The sequence below is a fragment of the Schistocerca americana genome, chromosome 5 (genome assembly GCF_021461395.2).
Source record: "Schistocerca americana isolate TAMUIC-IGC-003095 chromosome 5, iqSchAmer2.1, whole genome shotgun sequence".
Taxonomy (NCBI): Eukaryota; Metazoa; Arthropoda; class Insecta; order Orthoptera; family Acrididae; genus Schistocerca; species Schistocerca americana.
Window position 1 is genome coordinate 120,864,912 of NC_060123.1, and position 19,142 is coordinate 120,884,053.

At 40.5% G+C, this 19,142-nt stretch overlaps 1 protein-coding gene across 1 annotated transcript in view; it reads left to right on the forward strand.

The window, feature by feature from the left end:
- LOC124616230 (putative odorant receptor 92a) overlaps positions 1-19,142 on the forward strand; it is a 199,428-nt gene that overhangs the window by 16,515 nt on the left and 163,771 nt on the right. Inside the window, exons 3-6 of the mRNA XM_047144532.1 lie at positions 3,013-3,219; positions 3,253-3,386; positions 5,717-5,813; positions 14,432-14,536. Coding sequence (XP_047000488.1) covers positions 3,013-3,219; positions 3,253-3,386; positions 5,717-5,813; positions 14,432-14,536 — 543 coding nt within the window. The remainder of the gene's footprint in view (positions 1-3,012; positions 3,220-3,252; positions 3,387-5,716; positions 5,814-14,431; positions 14,537-19,142) is intronic.

Here is a 19,142-nt window from a genome sequence, read left to right on the forward strand (position 1 = left end):
ATGCGTTCTCTTCATTTAGTTCAAAACTGGGTACATAAATACTTTGTCGCAAACCAAATTAATATCGCATTTGAAGCTGACAATCAAAGCTAGCCTGCGGTTTCCGCACGCCCAACTGAATTCGAGGCAACTTCGGCGTTTCTATGTCTCCTTCACTATTGTAAAGAGAGAATGGCACAGCGTTATGTGGGGAATGGCAAAGTTGTAAAGAAAATTAAGGGATGCCCACAGAGCTTTATATGTGTGGTAATTTTTGGGGTTTTTGCTTTCAGACTTCTACTACAATTGATAGACTCGAACATAGCAATGGAATCGTTGCTTATACCGACTATTTACAGACGATAGCAGCGGGTGACTCGAGGGAACACCCAGAAAGTAAATGAAACAAAGTGATAAAACAGATGAACAGTTGGTGTAAAACCAATGAATTGGACATAGCTGCCAATAAAAGAGTCTACACAATGAAAAAAAGGAAAAAATTCCAAGGAGCCCCATGATTAACGCAGACACTATTTTCGTAACATACAATACAACAACACGATACCTTGGCGCATACACTGAGAAACGACTAATCTTACGTAACCATAAACAAATAGTTTCGAAAAACGCCTAACGACTATTAGACAAACAACCGTCGCAAATGATGAACACTTTACATTATCACACGTCACACTACGTCTGTATCACTGCTTTCCGGCCAGCGCATGTTCGCACTGCCTGAATTTTGCTACTAATAGAGCAGCAGTCAAGGCAAGGAAGAATGCCACTCAGGCTCTCGAGGAATTTTATGACCACACCTGTGAATAGTTTTGGGTATCTATCCGATAGACTGCACCATCAGATATGGCGTCGCAGAGTATTCGCTTAGGATGGGAATATTGAGCACCATAACTACAACAGGGGAAGATATGTTGAGACAAACGCCACTTACGGAGCTGGCGGTTGGCTAGCTAGCAATAGGAATGGGGTAGCAGCGATAAAGGCCAGAGAGTTTATACCTCACCGACCGAAGCAGAAGCATGGACCACTTTCTGTCTGGACACAATCCTGAACCAACGCAATTATACCACAAGATTGTACTTGTGGGGAGAGAAGTTCGACAGAGCACGTCGTAATTCACTGCACGCTTCTCACATTGGCCGGCCTACTAGAAGACACATTCGATGGCTTTACAACATGATAAGGGACGAAAGAGCGTGGAAAGAAATGGACCACAAAGGCACTGCACACAAATACATAAAAGAAAGCCAAAATATTCCTGACATGAGACGCAAGAAACATACAAACAAATATCACAACTGCCACATCAGAGCAAGAAGGTTAAAGTCACCGAAGCTACAATACAGGCGATTATGACAACTCCGTTGACCAAATCACCTAGTACATGAGCAATGAAGGTTATTGTACCTAATTAGATAAGTAGGCACATAGCTTAGTAATGACAAGAACCAACGGTGGGCGCACTGTTATATATCGTGCCACATGTGTGTGTGTGTGTGTGTGTGTGTGTGTGTATGTGTGTCTGTGTCTGTGTGTGTGTGTGTGTGTGTGTGTGAGAGAGAGAGAGAGAGAGAGAGAGAGAGAGAGAGTGTCTCCGGCCCTCAGTGGATGATACACAGGATCGAGCGGAGACACCTCTGTGTGAATTAAGGATAGTTGTTGGGGACCTGTGAAGGATCAACGCAAGTAAAATGTTACTAGAACTTAGTTATTTATTCACAACGTTCAGAACTCGTCCTTCTTCAGTAGCAGCCTGAGCTGTTCGTAATTCAGCTGTGTGTTGGATTCTAGCTGACGTCCGTAGAGGAAGCTCAGCATTTGCTCGTCCCGGAGATGACCCTAGCGGCGCGACGGCTATCGACGATTGGGGAAGCGGCTGTTGGGGCGCAGTGGTTCTCGCGCGGGCTGTGAGATATACTTGGTCTCTTGCCAGATTCTATGGTGACTCTTGATGACCAATCCGCCATATAACTGGTATCGGTAGTCGTGTGTCCGGTTGATCTCCTCCCTACCGCCTGCAGGTTTCAGCATCCGAAGGCGCCTGAGTGTTGAAGAGAAATGCGTATCCCACGAGGACCTGTTGCTGGCTGTATTCTGTGATGTGGTGGTGTCGGTAGACAGTAAGATTATCCATCAGTGGGCGGTAGCCAGTGTCCAACAATCGGTGAAGGCCAGCATGTGGAGTACATCGGTTTATTCAGAGGCTGTGGTGGAGCATCTAGCATATAGACTCACTACAGTATCCTAATCATGGAATCGAATGCTATTACTGTGAATGCCATCGATGTCAACTCAAGACAAAGATGGAGAGCTGGCGTATTTAAATGGAGCTAGCGTGAAGCCATGACGCAAAGGTCTGTTCGTGATGACCAAATGCGTCTACCTTATTCCACTGTTTTCCCTTAATAAGATGTTAACTGTTCTGTTGGTACCTCGCTAAGTCCTGTAATGAAACAGATACAGTTTCTCGCAATGTGTCTGACTAGGTAACGAATATGCTGGTTCGTTTCCTTTGGTTTTCCGTCCTTTACTGAATGTTTATTCCTTACTCAGCAGATATGGTTCAAATGGCTCTGAGCACTATGGGACTTAACAGCTATGGTCATCAGTCCCCTAGAACGTAGAACTACCTAAACCTAACTAACCTAAGGACATCACACAACACCCAGTCATCACGAGGCAGAGAAAATCCCTGACCCCGCCGGGAATCGAACCCGGGAACTCGGCCGTGGGAAGCGAGAACGCTACCGCACGACCACGAGCTGCGGACTTACTCAGCAGATAGTGTCGTCTACCTGATCCACTTGGCACGTAATGGCCTTCCTCTGTCTCAAGCATTATTACAATTTGTCTTACGCGATGTCAATGACTTAACAAATTTTTTTTCTAATTACCATCTCTTAATATTCTGTGCCGAAACACTAACGTTCTTACTTAACCTCCAGCATTTCCTCAACAAGTCTCTAAATATGTGGTTTATGCAGTGATTAAAAAATGCTTCGTCTGCCGCAGTACCCGATCATAGCACTGTACCCGTGGGAGGTGCAGTCTGGTCCCGCCTACGCGTTCACGTTCACCCTTCAAGTGCTGTGCGGTGCCATCTTCACCATGACGCACCTGGCGTGCGACACGTTCCTGATGTCGCTCGTCATCCACATCTGCAGCCAGATAGACGTGCTACGCGCCTCGCTGCAACAGCTGGGCCGGCGGGCCGAGCGCGTGGGGACGGCGGCGGCCGTCGCGGAGGCGCAGGCAGATGCGGAGCTGTGCGTGGGCCGCCTTGGAGGAGGCGGTGACCGGGACAAAGCCCTCTGTGGCCAGGGCTCCGAGCAGGAGCTGTACCATGAGCTCGTGGCCTGCATAAAGCACCACAAGAACATCATAGGGTAGGGCTTCTTTTGTTGTTTCCCTTCCCATACAATACCTGTTTCCAGTTCCTGTAAACACTGTGCTCTGGAACTGTGTATCCCGATTGTCAAAATAATTAAATTCCATATTTTAATGTCGGTAATTTATTATTTATTATTTAAGGTATCCCTGGCCTCCAGCCGCTTCAAGTGATTTAAAATCTGTTACAGCTGAGTGTGTCCCAATTCAGTCTGCAGTTTTCCCCCTCTCCCCCTCCCTCCCCGCTCCCCCTCCTTCTCCCCCTCCCTCTCCCTCCCCCCTCCCCTTCTCTCCCTCTCCCTGTCGCCCTCACACACACACACACACACACACACACACACACACAAACACACACGCACACACACACAATGGCCACAGTTTCAATTAGATCGTTCAAGACCACATATCATAATTTTTTGCGAGAGTCATTTATAGTTTATTTGGTTTTCGTAGAAGTTGTTAGTGATACGAGTTTGATTCCATTGCACTATTCGGCTAATCTGAATCCCCAGACATCCGTTACTTTAATTTAGATTTTTCATGAATTATTTAACTTAACTGCTGCTTCTGAATGTCTGCACTACCTTCATACCAGTTTTATTTGTCTACTTCAATATTATGTTTTATTTTGTTCTGTTTCGGTATTGTTCACTCTTAAATATTAATCTAACATTCTTGTATTCTTACAGAAACAATAATTTACCTTTATCCAATTTAATATACACTACCCACTTTCTTCCCACTGTAAGAAATAGAGTAATAGTTCAGGTACAATCAGAATGCTATATTAGCAGTTAAGCTCATGCAGTATTTTTACATATACGTGCTAACTTCTTACAATGCAAATTATTTTCTCTCAGCACGTTACCGTATGCAGTTCTACCATACTAAGTCGCTGATTTTCCTAATAAATCTGTTAAGTAACACAAGCTATAAGCAATCGATTCGAAAAACTCTCCCATGACAATTAAATGTGAACGACCTCCCTTCCTAGCTGAAACAGGTAGCTGAACTGACACTGTTTGCTGATGATACAAGCATCATTATTAATCCAGTAAAAAAAAATCCAACTCAAAATGATACAAATAACGTCTTTGGAAAAGTCATTACTAGGTTTTCCCGCAAATGGGCTTGCTCTAAACTTTGTAGAAACACAGTACATCCAGTTTTCTGCTGCACAATGTGCAGTTCCTTCTATAAACATGACACATAAACAGAAGTCAGAAGACTGGGTGGTGCATACTAAGTTTCTGGGTGTACATATAAATGAGAATCTTAATTTGAAAATTCTTATTTTGGATCTTCTAAAGCTACTAGGTTCATAACTTTTTCAATCAGAATAATTGCCAAATTTGAGGATATAGAAACTACTAAGCTAAAGTACTTTGCACACTTTCACTCTTTGATGTCATACGGTACAACATTTTGGGGTAACTCAACATATAGACAAAAATTATTCACTGTTCAAAAGAAAGTGGTTAGAATAATGTGAGGGGTTCATAGTCGCACATTTTGTAGGCATCTTTTTCAAAGATTAGGAATTCTTACAACAGCCTCACAGTTCATTTGCCCACTAATGAAATTTGTTCTCTACAACATGGACCACTTTAAAAACAACAGTAACATTCATGATCATAATACCAGAAAAAAGAAAGAGTTACACTATCCTTTACTCAACCCATCTTTGGCACAGAAAGGGGTAAAACATGCTGGTATAAAAATTTTCGACGAATTACCATATGAAATAATATGTCTGATAGACAGCAGTAATAGCTTCAAAAATAAATTGAAGTCATATCTCATTGACAACTCCTTCTATAACATAGATGAATTCTTGAATAGGAATAAATAAATCTATAAATATAGTATAAGCATTTTGTGCCATTTAAGTGAATGGGGTAAATAATACGAATATTAATCTTTAACTCTATATTATAAAAATCTTGTTTCACACGTGCATTTCTTGTGCACTTGACACGTTCCGCATCATAATGGCTACCGTACCGTGCGATAGATCAATGGAACATGCAACCAACTTTAAGTAACTAACTAACCGTCTAATATCTGGTTTATCACACTAGTGTGTTGCAAACGCTTACTTGTCATTGCACGTAAACAGAAAAGGACTTCGTAATAAAGAAACATTGTTACAGCATTTTACCAAATCTTCAAACACAGCTGCTGCAAGAGCAGCAAAACCAAATGACGAATAAAGAAATATTAGACGTAAATTCACCCTTAAGTAAGAAGACATTTAGTGCTAAGTAGTCATCACAAATTACGAAATAAATATTTTATGACTATGTGCCATTACTGGTGTATTCTACAGGTACGTCGACGTGTTGCAGCAGGTGTTGAGTCCCGTGGCGCTGGCACAGTTCATGTGCAGCATGGTCATCATCTGCCTATCAGGCTTTGGCATAGCGGTAAGTCTTCACCCTGTACACTCAACAATGGGAAAAATATCTTCAGTAGGTGTACGTTAACTCAACTAACTTGTACAGCCATAAAGTAGTATCCATTAACTAGTATTGTTAATTGCGTCTGCGACATATAATCAACTCTTCATCTTTCCTCCGCTAACGAGTTGAAACACAACCACCATCAGATCCAGAACTTTGAAGGATCGTGTTTTTTATCCATTCGTTGCCGTAGTGTGAGAAAGGATGCTAATGATCATAGATAAGAGCTCATTAGCAATTGGGATCGTTTTCCGCTGCTGTTCTGACCGATGGCTTTGACATTTGCCTTTGGCTCAGCTTTGAAGAAGCAGAAGAACGACCAAAGAACTGTTTTCATGAAACAGATTCGTGACATCATGACAATGGCGCGCTGTTCGTAATAATAAAGGTAGATACAGTTCAGTGAGGCGTGTATGTTAGAGTAGATTGCATGTACTGTGATGGTGTGGGTGTGTGTGTGAGTGAGGGTGAGTGAGAGAGAGAGAGAGAGAGAGAGAGAGACGTGACATATGACCAGTGGCATAAGGTAAACAAGTGTGAAGTGATGGTCTACGTCGGATTACTGACATGTGGTCACGACTCAATACATGTTGTTCGCACTCGGTTCAGGTGCGTATAATATACTCCTTGACAAATACTGAGGAACAACTGGCACTTGCTGAGGAACACCTGACAATTGCTACGAAACGACCGGCGATTCCCACAGAACAACCGATCAATTAGAGTTAAAGTAGCTGTAGTGAGCTGGACGTGTCACTGCAGTGAAGCCTGCGCACGAATGCTGTTTGTGGATTCGACAGTTTATGCAGTACTTGTTTGACGAAGGTTTGCATGAACCCGATTAATGCGAAATTTCATGTTACACGGCAAGTCATCATTAGAGCGCTTAGGATCGTAGACATGCTGTTGAAAGGCTCGAAGCCGGTCGAAGTGTCAGTACCGTGACCATATAAAAGGGTGTGTTCTAAAGTGTCTCCTCGGCGTTGAAGAAGGTCACTGGAGGTGGAAATGCTTTGCGAAAACACACCGGTGGTCTCAGACTGACCACCACACCGTAAGAGGATAAAAACGCAGTTAGCTCTAGTGGAGAGATGTAACCTCTACTGGACAGATCAATGCAGACCTTGCAATTGCTACCGGGACACGTTTCTCTGCCAGAAACATTTTACAGTGTTTAAATTAAGGTGGTTTGTTTGCTCGGAAGCCTTTTAAATTCGTCAACCATGCATCGTTGGTGTAGGGAGCATGAAGGTTGGGGTCAGCAACAGTGGTCCACAGTGATATTCTCTAACGAACTCCGTTCCACGGAGGCAAGTGATTCTGGCCACTCACTGCGCGGAGAGAAGGGGACAGAACGTTCCTGAATGTCACTGATATGGCCTAGGCGCAGTGGCCGAAGTATCGTCACAGCACACCGGTACTGTTGAGAGAGTATGCTGGATCATGTCCGTCCTTTCAGGGGAGCAATAGGTTCCGACTCTCCGTTTACGGACGACAATACCCGCTACCACATGACCACTGACGTTTCGGTCGCAATGGAAAGCAAATATATTCTACTTGTGGAATGGCCTGTCTTCTCCCCGGACCTAAGCCCAACAGAGCATACCTGGGATGCTTTTCGCAGACGTGCCTCTCAGTCAGCACCTCCTCTCCGAACCATGCAAGAACTGAGAACCACCTTCACAGTGGAGTCAGAAAATATCCCCCAAGGCCTCCGCAACAGTCTGGTAGTTGGCATGAATAACAGATGAAAAGTTCGCATTTGTGCACGAGGAGGGCATATTCCTTACGAAAAAGTTCGTTTCGACCTTTATGTCGCACGTCTGACCTGTGACAAACACACATTATTTGTTTGTTTGTTTTCCTCCATTCCCATGTGGTGCAATCTGTACAATGTTTCGCTACAAATATACCACTCCAACTCTGTTACGTATTTATTGTGTCCCATGTCGTCTGCCATTGCCTGTGATTATTCCCGTCCAGCAAAGCATCTGTTTCTTTTCAGCTGTCAAGGAGTGCATGTTACCCGTTTTCTCCAGTAATTTAAAAAATGGCTCTAAACACTAAGGGAATTAACATCTGAGGTCATCAGTTCTCTAAACTTAGAACTTCTTAAACCTAACTGCCCGAGGCGGGGTTCGAACCTGCGACCGCAGCAGCAGCGCGGTTCCGGACTCAAGCGCCTATAACCGGTCGGCCACAGCGGCCGGCTCCATTAATTTATATTCATATTTAATGAAGGTGTCGTGATATGTCTATAGCCTGTTTCATTGTGCTTTTGTCATCTTTTTCGTCTTCATGGTTTAGGCCTTTTGACCTGTTCCGCCTAAGAATTGTTCACACCATCTCCTCAGTGGTCATCCAACGTTTCTCTTGCCGCTTCTGTTACGTTGCATTACAGCTTTAGTTATCCCATCATAATACATACGTTGGAAATGGTCTTTTCAGTTCAGATGGTATTTTTCTATTATATTTGAAATACCTTTAAAATTTAGTTTTTGTCTCAAATTGGTATTTCTTTTATGGTCACACCATGAGTATCATGCGACAAAGTAGAGGGACTTCGCCACTGATGATTACATTCGTCGTAAATGATCAGATATTATGGTTGAACATTCCCTGCAATACAGCAGCAAAGGCAACGCTGTTACTTTGCAGAGATTAATTATTGTTTCTTTCTGTATGTTATGTTTTAATACACGTTATATAGGTCCGAAAAACTGCCTGAATCTGGCCAACTATAGCTCTGCATTATCTAATTTAATGAAACTACATCCTAAATATACAAACTCCCTTACTTGTACAGTAATTAATCCATCTATAAGAATTTTGGCTTCTGTAGGTTTGAGTCCTTGAAATGACATAGATTTTGTTTTACCTGCCCTCATTCTCATTCCATATTTAGCGACAGTTTTATTCTATTTATGTACTGAAATTTGAACCTATTCTCCTATTATAATCTGATAAACCGTGGACCTTGCCGCTGGTGGGGAGGCTTTCGTGCCTCAGCGATAGAGATAGCCGTACCGCAGGTGCAACCACAACGGAGGAGTATCTGTTTGGATGCCAGACAAACGTATGGTTCCTGAAGAGAGCAGCAGCCTTTTCAGTAGTTGCAGGGCAACAGTCTGGATGATTGACTGATCTGGCCTTGTAACACAAATGAAAACGGCCTTGCTGTGCTGGTACTGCGAATGTCTGAAAGCAAGGGGAAACTACAGCCGTAATTCATCCCAAGGGCATGGAGCCCTACTTATGGGTAAATGATGATGGCGTCCTCTTGGGTAAAATATTCCGGAGGTAAAATAGTCCCCCATTAGGATCTCCATGCCGGGACTACTCAGGAGGACGTTGTTATCAGGAGAAATAAAACTGATGTTCTACGGATCGGAGCGTGGAATGTCAGATCCCTTAATCCGGCAGGTAGGTTAGAAAATTTAAAAAGAGAAATAAATAGGTTAAAGTTAGATATAGTAGGACATAGTGAAGTTGGGTGGCAGGAGGAACAAGACTTCTGGTCAGGTGAATACAGGATTACAAATACAAAATCAAATTGGGGTAATGCAGGAGTAGGTTTAATAATGATTAGAAAAATAGGAATGCGGGTAAGCTACTACAAACAGCATAGTGAACGCATTATTGCGGCCAAGATAGATACGAAGCCCACGCCTACCACAGTAGTACAAGTTTATATGCCAACTAACTACGCAGATGAAGAGATTGATGAAGTGTATGATGAGATAAAAGAAATTATTCAGATAGTGAAGGGAGACGAAAATTTTATAGCCATGGGTGACTGGAATTCGATAGTAGGAAAAGGGAGAGAAGGAAACGTGGTAGGTGAATATGGATTGGGAGGAAGAAATGAAAGAGGTTGCTGCCTGGTTGAATTTTGCACAGAGAATAACTTAATCATAGCTAACACTTGGTTCACGAATGATGAAAGAAGGTTGTATACATGGACGAAGCCGGGAATTACTAGAGGATATCAGATAGATTATATATTGGTAAGACAGAGATTCAGGAACCAGGTTTTAAGTTGTAAGACATTTCAAGGTGCAGGTGTGGACTCTGACCACAATCTATTGGTTATGAAATGTAGATTAAAACTGAAGAAACTGCAAAAAGGTGGGAATTTGAGGAGATGGGACCGGGATGAACTGAAAGAACCAGAGGTTGTAGAGAGCTTAATTGAGAGCATTAGAGAACGATTGGCAAGAATGGGGGAAAGAAATACAGTAGAAGAAGAATAGGTAGCTTTGAGAGACGAAATAGTGAAGGTAGTAGATAATCAAGTAGGTAAATAGACGAGGAATAATAGAAATCCTTGGGGGAACAGAAGAGACATTGAATTTAAGTGATGAAAGGGAAAAATATAAAAATGCAGTAAATGAAGCAGGTAAAATGGAATACAAACGTCTCAAAAATGAGATCAACAGGAAGTGCAAAATGGCTAAGCAGGGACGGCTAGAGGACAAATGTAGGGATGTAGAGGCACATATCACTAGGGGTAAGATAGATACCGCCTACAGGAAAATTAATGAGACCTTTGGAGAAAAGAGAACCACTTGTATGAATATCAAGAGCTCAGATGGAAAAACCTGTTCTAAGCAAAGAAGGGAAAGCAGAAAGGTGGAAGGAGTATATAGAGGGTGTATCCAAGGGCGATGTTCTTGAGGACAATATTACTGAATTGGAAGAGAATGTAGATGAAGATGAAGTAGGAGATATGATACTACGTGTAAAGTTTGACAGAGCACTGAAAGACCTAAGTTGAATAAAGGCACCGTGAGTAGACAACATTCCATTAGAACTACTGACAGCCTTGGGAGAGCCAGGATTATCAAAACTCTACCATCTGGTGAGCAAGATGTTTGAGAAAGGCGAAATACCCTCAGACTTCAAGAAGAATATAATGATTCCAATCCTATACAAAGCAGTTGTTGACAGATGTGAAAATTACCGAACTATCAGTTTAAGAAGCCACTGCTCCAAAATACTAACACGAATTCTTTACAGACGAATGAAGAAACTGGTAGATGCCGACCTTGGGGAGGATCAGTTTGGATTCCGTAGAAATGTTGGAACACATGAGGCAATATTGCCCTTAAGACTTATTTTGGAAAATAGATTAAGGAAAGAAAAACCTACTTTTCTAGCATTTGTAGACTTAGAGATTGTCAAAAACTATGTTGACTGGAATCCTCTCTTTCAGATTCTGATGCTGGAAGGGGTAAAATACATGGAGTGAAACGCTGTTTACAATTTGCACAGAAATCAGATGCAGTTATAAGAGTTGAGGGGCATGAAAGGAGAGCAGTGGTCGGGAAGGGAGTGAGACAGGGAAGTAGCCTCTCCCCGATGTTATTCAATCTGTATATTGAGCAAGCAGTAAAGGAAACAAATGAAAAATTCGAAGTAGGAATTAAACTCCATGGAGAAGAGATGAGGTTTGCCCATGACATTGTAATTCTGTCAGACAGCAAAGGACCTGGACGAGCAGTTGAATGGAATGGACAGTGTCTTGAAAGGAGGATATAAGATTAACATCAACAAAAGCAAACTGAGGATAATGAAATGTTGTCAAATTAGATCGGATGATGCTGCGGGAATTAGATTAGGAAATGAGACGCTTAAAGTAGTAAAAGTGTTTTGCTATTTGGGGAGAAAAATAACTGATGATGGTCAAAGTAGAGAGGATATAAAATGTAGACTGGCAAGGGGAAGGAAAGCATTTCTGAAGAAGAGAAATTTGTTAACATCGAGTGTAGATTTAAATGTCAGGAAGTTGTTTCTGAAAGAATTTGTATGGAGTGTAGCCATGTATTTAAGTGAAACGTGGACGATAAATAGTTTGGAAAAGAACAGAATATAAGCTTTCGAAATGTGGTGCTACAGCAGAATGCGTAGATCACATAACTGAAGAGGAGGTATTGAATAGAATTGGAGACAAGAGAAATTTAGGGCACAACTTGATTAGAAGAAGGGATCGTTTCGTAGGGCATATTTTGAGGCAGCAAGGGATCACTAGTTTAATATTGGAGGGCAGCGTGGAGGGTAAAAATGGTAGAGGGTGACCAAGAGATGAATATACTAAACAGATTCAGAAAGATGTAGGTTGCAGTAGATACTTGGAGATGAAGTACCTTGCACAGGATAGAGTAGCATGGAGAGCTGCATGAAACCAGTATCTGGACTGAAGACCACAACAACACAATCTGATGATCAGTAAATGGCTTCGTAATTATTTTAAAATCATTAGTTTTTTATGTGTCTTTCAGCAAAATAAACCAAACACTTTGATATCGTCAATATAAACATTTTAAAAATGCGAGGTTCTTATAATAGTTACAACAACGAAACTCTGTCTCTAAATCTCGCAGAAAATGCGAAGATATTCTGGCCGTATGTAAAGTATGTTAGTAGCAAGACAGAATCAATGCTGTCTCTGTGTGACAGAAATGGACAGACTATCGATGACAGTCCCGTTAAAGCAGCGTTACTAAATCAAGCCTTCCGAAATCCCTTCACCGACGAAGACAATGTTTCAGAATTCGAATCAAGAACAACTGCCAAGATAAGTAACTTAGAAATAGACATTCTTGGAATGTTGAAACAAATTAAATCACTTAACAGAAGCAAGTATTCCGGTCCAGAATGCATACCATTTAAGAGTATGCTGATGCAGTAGCTCCATACTTAACTATATACAACAGCTCGCTCTAAGAAGCATCCATACCTAAGGACTGAAAAGTTCCACACCTCACACCAACACTGAAGAAAGTCAGTCAGTGTAGTCCACTAAAACAGAGGCCCACTTCACTAACGTCGATACGCAGCAAGAGTCTGGAACAAATATTGTGTTCGAACTGTATATTGACAAATACTCAACAAGGATTGAGAAAACATCGCTCTTGTGAAAAATAACTAGCTCTTTACTCGTGCAAAATGTTGAGTGTTATCGGCAAAAGCTTCCCAATTGGTTCCATGTTTCTAGATTTCCAGAAGGCATTTGACACCGTACTTCATAAGCGGCTTGTACTCAGATTACGTGTTTAAGGAGAATTGTGTCAGTTATGCGACTGGTTTCGCAATTTCCTGTCAGAGAGGTCACAATTCGCAGTAACTGACGGAAAGTCATCGAGTAAAAATAGAAATGATATCTGTCGTTCCCGAAGGTAATTTTATATACCCTCTGTTTCTCCTCGTTTATATAAACGATTTAGGGGACAGTCTGAGCAGCCACTTACGTTGTTTCCAGAGGATACTGTCGTTTATCGTCTACTAAAGACATCAAAAGATCTAAACCTTGGAAAAGAATTTAGGTAAGATATCTGTACGGTACGAAAATTGGGAACGGATCTAAGTAATGGAAAATATGAGTTCATCCACAAGAGTGAAAATAGAAATCCGTTAAATTTCGGTTACACGAAAAATCGGTTAAATCTAAAGACCGTAAATTCAACTAAATATCTTGGAATTACAATTACCAACAATTTAAATTGGAAAACTACATACAAAATGCTGTGGTGAAGGTGAACCAAAGATGGTAGTTTATTGGCAGATCACTTAGAAGATGCAACAGATCTACTACGCTTGGCCGTCCTGTTTTGGAGTGCCACTGCGCGATGTGGGATCATAAACAGATAGGGTTAATGGGGTACATTGAGAAAGTTCAAAGAAGAGCACCACCTTTCGTACAATCGAGAAATATTGGAGAGACTGTCACGGATATGATAAAGTATTTGGTGTGGATACCATAAAAATAATTTCTCCCTACGTCGGTATCTCCTCACGAAATTTCAGTCACCAACTTTCTCCTTCGAATGCAAAGATATTTTGTTGACGCCAACTTATATAGGGAAGAACGCCATCATAATATAATAAGAGAAATCTGAGCTCACATGGATAGATATAGGTGCTCCTTTCTTCTGCACGCTGTTAGAGAGTGGACTTACAGAATTATTGGTGGTTCGACGAATCCTCCGCCAGGTACCTAAAGGTGATTTGCAAAGCAGCCATGTAAATGTAGTTGTAGATGTAGAGGTAGGGTGGGGTACAATTGGCAACCTTGTCTCGACTCCTTGAGTAATATCAGCATATTCTGTCCCATTTCTTACAGTACGTATCCTTCTTTAACTATTTTTGTGTAGTGAAGTTATTGCCATAATCAGGTTTGGTGAAACTCACTTTCCTGCCTTTATGTTCGGGAAGACCAAATAATTAGTCATCTAACATTTCCTCAGTTGCGTTTCCCTTTCTTCTGTATATTAATCTTGCCAGAAATATAGATGCACGAGCTGCAAAGCTAATAGGGCAGTAGTTCCCCAATTCACCTGCCGTTGGTACCTTTCGGGTAGTGTGGGTTCCGTTGCTCCACAAGAGCTGGTGGCGGAGTCGGCCGACCCGGTGTCAGAGTCAGCCAGGCCAGAGTCTGAGCCGATTGGACAGGCATCGGAGGTAGCCAGGGTGGGGTAGCAGATGGAAACCAATATCGTTATAGTCAATTCAATTTGTATTTTAGCATACGTCGAATGTACTTGATTGCACGTAGTTACTGGCTCTTTCGCCGTATGTTACAGATTTCTAATGACTTTGGCGCCCTCTGTCGGTACTGTGTATACTTCACTGGAGCAGCCATTCAGCTCCTAATATTTTGCTGGTATGGAGAAGTACTGATCACAAAGGTAAGGTATAGTTCAGTATCATATATTCGAAGATATAACTAATCTCTAAAGCTTTGACAAATGCTATTTCGAACAGTTTTCGTTAAACCTGGAGCTTTTGTCCGTCGCTAACTGAGCTCCACAAGCTTTAAAATTGGAAGGTACATCTACGTCTACATTTACACTCCGCAAGCCACCCAACGGTGTGTGGCGGAGGGCACTTTACGTGCCACTGTCATTACTTCCCTTTCCTGTTCCAGTCGCGTGTGGTTCGCGGGAAGAACGACTGTCTGAAAGCCTCCGTGCGCGCTCTAATCTCTCTAATTTTACGTTCGTGATGTCCTCGGGAGTTATACGTAGGGAGAAGCAATATATTCGATACCTCATCCAGAACGCACCCTCTCGAAACCTGGCGAGCAAGCTACACCGCGATGCCGAGCGCCTCTCTTGCAGAGTCTGCCACTTGAGTTCGTTAAACATCTCCGTAACGCTATCACGCTTACCAAATAACCCTGTGACGAAACGCGCGGCTCTTCTTTGGATCTTCTCTATCTCCTCCGTCAACCCGATCTGGAATGGATCCCACACTGATGAGCAATACTCAAGTATAGGTCGAACGAGTGTTTTGTAAGCCACCTCCTTTGTTGATGGACTACATTTTCTAAGCACTCTCCCAATGAATCTCAACCTGGTACCCGCCTTACCAACAATTAATTTTATATGATCATTCCACTTCAAATCGTTCCACATGCAAACTCCTAGATATTTTACAGAAGTAACTGGTACCAGTGTTCGTTCCGCTATCATATAATCATACAATAAAGGATCCTTCTTTCTATGTATTCGCAATACATTACATCTGTCTATGTTAAGGGTCAGTTGCCACTCCCTGTTCATAATCAAATATTCGAAGGTACAACTAATTTTTAAAGTTACGACAAATGTTATTTAGAATAATTTTCGCGAAACCCATAGCTTTTGTCCTGTCCCTATCTGAGCTCCATAAAATTTATACTAAATAACTTCTACACAAAACTTGCAAAACTGCCTCGTTCCCTGAGATTTTTGGGAAAGTGTTAAAAAGGGAGAGGTGATATCAACTATTTTTGTTGCTTCATTTAGTACACGTGAGCATCAATTAATTTCTTGAGATGACTAATTTATCAGAAACTCAACGGAGTTTCTTCTGCAACTGAATTTAGCGAACCAGTCTAGTCTAAGATTATCATTCTGGTTTTAAGATGTGCTATGTAATTTCCAACTCTTCTCTCACTACTACAATGTTGTAGTTGTTATTTTTACAGAGGTCTATGTAGTGACGAACAATGTGTGTTTCTGCTGCGTACGTGGTCAGCAGTACTTTTGTAAAAATATTTATTTCCTTTTATGGCCTAACCATTAGCATAAAACAGCTATGCATAAAGACGTAAGTCAGTATTACAGCCATTCTTATCCATAGCTATTTTATGATATTGGTGAGGCAGTACACGGAACACTGCGATGGAATATCGATCTGTGCACTGATTGATGGAAAATCGATACATGTACATGCGACAAATGCTACAATAGAGTATTTGATGCCAACGAACCTTCTATTTACCAGGTTACTACTAAACCAGGAGATGAGCGCATGTCTGAAACCAGTGATTCTGAATAAATACAGATTACAGCACTTGCGCAATGTCGTTCTTCATATATTTCGAAGCTCTGTAGCATAGCTATTGGGAGAACAGCTGTTTGGTCACGAAAGATTAGTTTAATTATTTATTCCATAGACCCATAAAAGAGAGAATCCTCTTGAGTGAGGAACATGTCAGGTAAATGCATTACAAAAATATAATTAGAAAAACTTGAGATTCATTCATTTTAATGATCGTCTGTCAATAAACAGTAAAATTATGTACATGAATTAAATTTAAACTTCTGCTGTTTACAGGTTTAATACTTACATCTGCTTTCATTAAATCCATCATTTGCTGGTTTCTTGGCTATTACAACCAAGTATTGTCAAAAATTAAAGTAAATTATTCATTTCAGTGATCCTCAGTTAAGAACAGTCAGATTAAGTACAAGATTTAAAATCAAACTTCCACTGTTTACAGACTTAAGACTTATATCTGCTTTCCAACTTCTGGTATTTACAGGTTTAATACTTACATCTGCTTTCATTAAATCCATCATTTGCTGGTTTCTTGGCTATTACAACCAAGTATTGTCAAAAATTAAAGTAAATTATTCATTTCAGTGATCCTCAGTTAAGAACAGTCAGATTAAGTACAAGATTTAAAATCAAACTTCCACTGTTTACAGACTTAAGACTTATATCTGCTTTCCAACTTCTGGTATTTACAGGTTTAATACTTTCATCTGCTTTCATTAAATCCATCATTTGCTGGTTTCTTGGCTATTACAACCATGTATTGTCAAAAATTAAAGTAAATTATTCATTTCAGTGATCCTCAGTTAAGAACAGTCAGATTAAGTACAAGATTTAAAATCAAACTTCCACTACTTACAGACTTAAGTCTTATATCTTCTTTCCATATATCCATCATTCACATAGTAGGTAGTTACTTGGCTGTTACAGCCAAGTACTGTCAACAATTCAAGTATAATAAATTTCCATTAGAATGGTTTACTGCACTTGTTGAGAAACTCATGGGTGGAATAGAAGGAATTGGCCACCAAAAATTCTTTTAAATTATGTTTAAATTGTGGCTTGTCTGAAACTAAACTCTTAATGGTTGCTGGTAACTTATTGAAAATATGCGTTGCTGAATACTGGACTTCTTTCTGGATAAGAGTAAATGATTTTAAATCTTTATGTATATTGTTCTTATTCCTAGTATTGATACTGTGTACTAAGCAGTTAGTTGGAAAAAGAAATGTATTATTTACAACAAACTTCATTAACAAGTAAATATACTGAGAAGCTGTGGTTAATATGCCCAATTCTTTGAATAGGTATCGACATGATGTTGTTGGATTTACACTATTCATTACTCTTATTATACGCTTCTGTACTCTAAACATTTTTTCACTGTTTGTGGAGTTACCCCAAAAATATGATACCATATGACATAATGGAGTGAAAATAAGCAAAATATGCCAGTTCTTTTATATTTATATTTCCTATGTCTGACATCATTCGCATTGCGAACACAGACTTGTTCAGGCGCTTTAGCAGTTCGTTAGTATGTTGCTCCTAGCTGAATTTATTATCAAGGTGTAATCCCAAGAATTTTACACTCTCAAATTCTCCTATTTCCGTGTCATCGTATTTAATACAAATACCAGAAGGAAATCTCTTAGAAGTTCTGAACTACATATAGTGGGTCTTTTCAATGTTTAGTGACAGTGCGTTGGCTATGAACCACTTATCAATGTCAGTAAAAATTTGATTAGCTGCCCTTTCTAAATTTATGTTTGATTTACTATTTATTGCAATGTTTGTACCATCTGCAAATAAGACAAACTTGGCATCTGGTAATGTAACAGATGACAGGTCATTAATATACACAAGTAACAGTAGTGGACGTAGTATGGAACCTTGGGGAACACCACATATCACTTCTTCCCAGTCAGATGATGTCTGATTGCCTACTGCTGAAGTTTTATGTAATAACACCCTTTGTTTTCTATTAGTAAGATATGACTGAAACCACTTTGCAGCACTACCAGTGACACCATAATATTTTAATTTACTTAAAAGATTGCTGTGATTCAAACAGTCAAACGCCTTTGACAGGTCAGAGAATATGACAGTTGCCTCTAATTTGTTGTCCAATGAATTAAGGACATTTTCGCTATAAGTGTAAATAGCTTTCTCAATATCAGAACCCTTAAGAAACCCACATTGTGACTCTGACAGTATGTTATTTTCAGTAAGATGTTTAAGTAGACGCTTGAACATAACCTTTTCAAAGATTTTTGAAAAATCTGGCAAAAGTGAGATCGGTCTGCAATTTGATGGCATTTCTTTGTCCCCTTTCTTGAGGAGAGGTGTAACTTCAGCATATTTAAGCCAATCTGGGAATGTTCCTGTGTCAAGTGATTCATTTCAGAAATAACTTAAGATATGACTAAGCTCACATGAACACACTTTTAGTAACTTTGTTTGTATGTTATCATAACCACTAGAATGCTTTGATATCAAGGACTTTGTGATGGATTCTATTTCTTTGGGTGAAGTTAAGTGTCAATTCCATTTTACTGAGATTTCTTGTGTGCACTGATCTCAGATATTCCATTGCATTATTTTCTGAACCTGACAACCCCATACTATCAGTAACAGAGACAAAATACTTGTTTAAATGGTTTGCAACACAACATGCGTTTGTTAGCAGGGTTTCATCTATTTTTAGAGCTATTTGTTCCTCCTCATTTCTGGTCCTACCTCTCTCTGACTTAACTATATCCCATATTGTTTTTATTTTATTGCTGGATGTATTTATCTTTTTCTCATAATGCAGGTGTTTAGATATCTGGATAACCTTCTTCAATATTTTGCAGTGATCAGTATGAACTCCTTACGCTCGTCAGGTGGTCTTGTCCGAGACTTCGAGGCTCTCGCAATAGCCACTGGCTGCAGATTGCTGCAATTCGTGGTTTATGTTAAGCTGTTATC